We start from the raw sequence: 5,000 nt of genomic DNA on the forward strand, positions 1-5,000 counted from the left end.
TGCATGAGTTTTAAAGGAGCAGGGGTGGCGCAGTGGTGAGAGCACCACCAATGTGGCCTGGGTTCGACTCCCAGACTCGACATCATAGGTGGATGGAGTTTGTTGGTTCTCGTCTCTGCTTCTAGAGGTTTTTCTCCGGGTACTCTGGTTTTCCCTTCTCCTCAAAAACCAACCCATGATTTGATTTCTGTTAAGTGTCCCCAACTACTGCTTCAGCACTATAATACTAATATTACTATTATCATTATTGATACAGTTCAGCTACAATATTGTTTGCCAACCCCTAGCAATAGTGAATTTTAGCATTGGGTTAACATGCAGCGACAAACAACAGCCTGCTGCTGCTCATATTAAAAGCATGAAAATTTTTCTATTTCTAACTTCTCTTCTTCTTTGAGAAGTTCCTTGACATCCGTAGCTACCACGCACGAAATGTGCAAGAATGAAGCACGTTTCTTTGACTTTTGGAAAAACGCAAAACGATTTCAGCGTGACGTTTTCCGTAAACGCGCGATGTTAAGTCTCCCCATGCGCCACTTATGAATATATTTCGACACCTCTTTGGAGCAGTTTTCAAATGACTGTCGACGGTAATTACGCGATTGCAATTGCTACGCTTAGTAATAGCCCTTTTTACGGTTAAGGCCGGGACACACTCGGCGACAAGTCGCAGCGACAGGTCTCTGCGACACGACGCCTGTTCGGAGCACAGGCAGTGATCTCGTATGAGAGGGAATGTGAACTAGTTTTCTAATTCAATATGGCTGACCATATGACGCTCTCTCATTGGTTCATGTATATTTTGTCGCAGCGACTTGTTGCCGGAAGTGTACACACGATGCGACAACGCTGCTTTCGCTAATTTTGTCGCTGCGATTAAGTCGCACGAATTCAAACTGGTCTGAATTCGTGCGACTGATCACGGCGACAAAATTCTGCCGCAGCGACAGTGATTTTCATGAAATTAACCGTGTCACACAAGGCTATTTGTTACGGCGACTTGTCCCCGCGACGTGCCGCAGCGACTTATCGCCTAGTGTGTCCCGGCCTTTAGTTTTTCTCATTTGCATTACAATGTAATCTAGCATGCATGTGAGGCAAACCCGAAATTGCCTCGCACCCACGTTAGATTACATTGTAATGCAAATGAGAAAAACTAACCGTGAGAAGGGCTATTGGTTTAAAAACTCTCGCGCCAGTCTGGACTATCAACCAATGAAAGGAAAACCAAAACCAATCGCGACTTGCACGCGCGATTTTTCCCGCGCTTTGAACAAGTTACATGGAATTACTACCAAAATGGATTGGTTCATTGCGCTCTTTGCACCTGCTGTGATTGGCCGAAGTCATTACTTTGGTATTTGTTTGACGACACTCATTTGAAAACCGCTCCATACGTCTGGGCGACGATGGAAAACTCTTGGCTAAAAAACAAAATCAACTCACCAAATGAACGAAAAAGTTTTCTTTGGTTGGCCCAAGGTTTTTAAGCCCGCTTACAAAGTCCATGATATCCTCTTGATGTCTGATTATGAGATTTGGGTATTTTTGGCACAGCTGTACCAAGCGCTGAGATAACAATCTAAAAAGATACAAAGACCCTTTGAGCACTGATACCCCATCCATACAGAGGAGTGTAAGCCACCTTTCATACGAGCTAAGAAGTTGGAACAACTCGGATAAAGAGTGGAACGGTTACACGTGGTTTTTACGTGTAAACAGCTCTTGACTCGTTCCAGTTTTGCCGGTTTGGTTCCCATAAGTGAACTGATACATACTCGTGGATCTCTCGCCGATAATGTTGGACGGGATACAACAGTCCGGCTCTCTCTAGCATGACTGGCACCATACGACTGGCCGTCTCCTCTTCGGCCTGCTCCAGAATGGTAGCGAACATCACACTGGAAGAGAAATACGATACAAGGTTACATCTCGCGCGCGCTATGATTGGTCAGTAGGGACTTTACGATCTACGACGCGGTCGTCAACGAGAACGCCACGAAACAACAATATCATTGGTTAAAAGAGGGAAAATAATCGTGCTGCACGATTCTGCACAACAACGACGTGAAATCCCCAAATTTGAGGTTTTGACGAGAACGCGACCGCACAAATGTGAATCTTCCATTTTCTATTTTCACTATGCAACCGCTCGTACCAATTTATTTTTAGGATACTTCGCCCACATTGTACGACGCCAAGGGAAATGGCCTAACCGCGAGAAACTTACGATAGTGCAAAGTTATATTTTGAGGTGACGTTTTCCTTGACGTCGCCGTCGTGTATCGTTAAGTCCCTTGTTACGCGCGAACGCGCGGTGGATTGGGTCGCATTTGTGTAAGCTGTACGGTTCCACTGGGCTATTTAAACCACAACTTTTGGCAAATCAAAGGCGCCATTGGTCCCGTGGTGTGCTTTCCCGCTTGATTTGATTATTTAGAGAAAGAAATAGTTTGTTTAGCTCTTGGAAATTCTGAAAAGCAAAGGCAGTCTTGCACTTCTCAGGTTACCGACAATCTATTATATTTCCGAAATTGAGAAAAGTGATACTCGCACTTTATAGATGGTTTTCACAGTGACGTTATCAAATTCTTAAACCAAAATCGCGAGGCGTTTGGAATTTTTATCTACAGAAAGTTGAAGATGACCTAGAAATAAATCTTTCTCCACGTTTCCAGTTCCATGACGTCTTTCGTTTCGAAAATACAGCATTTTAAAGTGGTACTACGACCAAAAAAACAATTCTTTTTTTTCTTTGGATTTCAAAACTATGTTAACTAAACGCTAACTGACCCAAGTTTTAAGTTCTGATTTTAAAAAGACACCTGTTTATTTTAACTGGAATTTTCTAATTTATTGGTCCGCCATTACTAACTTTAAAATCTTGAGAGAGCTGGGTCGAGGAGAGAATGACGTCAAAGACTCACTAGTTTACGAATGCAATGCGTGTGTACGCGCAGAATTAATATGCAGCACGGGAGTTTCGAGCTTTCAGACTTTTAAACCCGTGTTTTGCATATGCAATAAATTGCGTTTACACGCTGAAATTTTAAGATAGTGAGTAAATGACGTCATTTTCTCTAGATCCAACCCTCTGAGGTCCAATCGGCCAGTTTTGAACGTGAGTAATGGCGGACCGTGAAATTCAAAACTTACACTCAAAATATACAGCCTTTGGATAAAACTCAAAGCTCAAAATTTTGCCAGTTAGGTGTTAAGCAAACACGCCTTCAAAATCTGAAGAAAAAAAGGAAATGATTTTTTGATCATAGTACCACTTTAAATTTCCGAATAGTCCGCTTGCGAGACACCTCGATACAAACTTATTTGGTTGAAGAAAATGTCTATGCCTATGAATCTCAACAGTCTGAGCGTTTCAAGTACATAAGGAGATGTGTTCACACACATGTATTTTATCTCATGAGCGAAAAGTAAGCGCTTTTATCGCTAAGCGAATTCCACCAACATGGCGGCTCCGTACAAAACTCTATAAAGTTGGGTGAAACGCCAAACGACAAATAACTCAGAAACGATGTACCGCACAGACCTGAGAATTATTGAGGTGATTTATGAATTTGCCTCCTACAACATTTCAAGTTTTTGGCTTATTTCATTAAACGGTTTCTATGTTATTTTTTTGTTGCGTGACAGTGAAAACGATATATGGACACCTGAAAAGTTTGGGAGGCTTCAACAGAATTCGGACCCATGATCCCTGCGATGCCAGTGTCACGCAACGTTCCCCCAAAAGGCGAACGTTGCGTGACATCCAAAAAACGGCTGCGAGGGAGACTATGCAATGCTCTACTAACTGAGTTATGAAGCCACACAGTTGAGTCCTTTCACGGGAACACATGAGCCCAACAAATTGACCTACTCCCCTCTGAGTCAAGACAATGGACGACTTAAGCTTTGTTTTGTTTTGTCCCAAAGGAATTTTCATTTTGTTTTTTTCATAAGTTACGCATACATATCCACGTGCATAAGACGACATTTGAAAGAAACTGTTCCCTAGGGTAACGACACGTGGCAGGAGCCCATCTGGAGCGTGCAACTTCCATACAGCGTCTGTGAAACAGCGTTTTTACAAGTAGGTTTATTTTTAGACTAGCCCTTCCCGCGAATTAGGTCAAAAAACAAAGGCAGTTCCGGTTCGGTGACCCTGTGACGTCAGCTTAATTTCTTGTAATTGGTCATCGTGTTCCCGTGGGAGTCTCATTCGCGGGAAATTCAATCTAAAAATAAATCGGTCTGTGAAAACGCCGTTACACGAATACAGTAGAGTTGTACGCTCCGGGTCATGGGTTCCTGCACGTGGTCTGAAACGGGAAAACAAAACGTACAAACTAAAGAGGTTCATTGCTTAAATTTCCAAGGAAAGAGCGAGGATAACCCGCACTTCAGATAATTATAACCATTAAAAAGACTGTCTTGTCATTTTTTCTTAGAACAGTCCCTTACTTTAGCAGGACTGGTACAATTTGAGCCGATACCACAACGCGAGGCTGCTGAAGTTTGTCCTCTAACAGCGAATGAAGAGTTACAAGTCTGAAAAACAACATGACACTGGCATCAGTTTGTCTCGGAGGAAAATCCTCGCTAAATCCTGTTTCTGATATCAGTCAACTTTAGTAACAAAAAAGGTTTAGATACCCAAGGGCTGAAGGAGGCTTTGGCCAAACAACCCACTTATGTCCAGAAATGCGCGCAATAGACCTTTTTGCAGTTATGTGCATAGTTACCTGGCCTTTAAATGAAAGTGAGGCTGAAGTTTACTTTGTTATGATACAGACCTTCCTCCTTGTCTTATGTTAACGGTGTTGTTCTCGTGCTATTAAATGAGTTGGAATTTACGTAAGAAAAGCAGTGAAGTTTCTATCAAGACAAGGTCAAGTCCAGCCTCACTTTCGTTTAAAGGCCACACAACTAAGTACACACCCAATACGAAGGAAAGACCTTAAATAACAATGACTACAACCAGGTTTTCTGAGCCCGCGAGA

At 42.6% G+C, this 5,000-nt stretch overlaps 1 protein-coding gene across 1 annotated transcript in view; it reads right to left on the reverse strand.

Annotated features, from left to right (window-relative positions):
- The window catches only part of LOC138058902 (AP-5 complex subunit zeta-1-like), a 26,973-nt gene that overhangs the window by 5,605 nt on the left and 16,368 nt on the right, over positions 1-5,000 (reverse strand). The window contains exons 16-18 of the mRNA XM_068904353.1: positions 4,462-4,548; positions 1,779-1,901; positions 1,447-1,582 (exon numbers count right to left, since the gene is read on the reverse strand). Of these exons, the coding sequence (XP_068760454.1) occupies positions 1,447-1,582; positions 1,779-1,901; positions 4,462-4,548 (346 nt within the window). The remainder of the gene's footprint in view (positions 1-1,446; positions 1,583-1,778; positions 1,902-4,461; positions 4,549-5,000) is intronic.

The sequence above is a fragment of the Montipora capricornis genome, chromosome 8, assembly GCF_036669925.1.
Source record: "Montipora capricornis isolate CH-2021 chromosome 8, ASM3666992v2, whole genome shotgun sequence".
In the NCBI taxonomy this organism is placed as follows: domain Eukaryota; kingdom Metazoa; phylum Cnidaria; class Anthozoa; order Scleractinia; family Acroporidae; genus Montipora; species Montipora capricornis.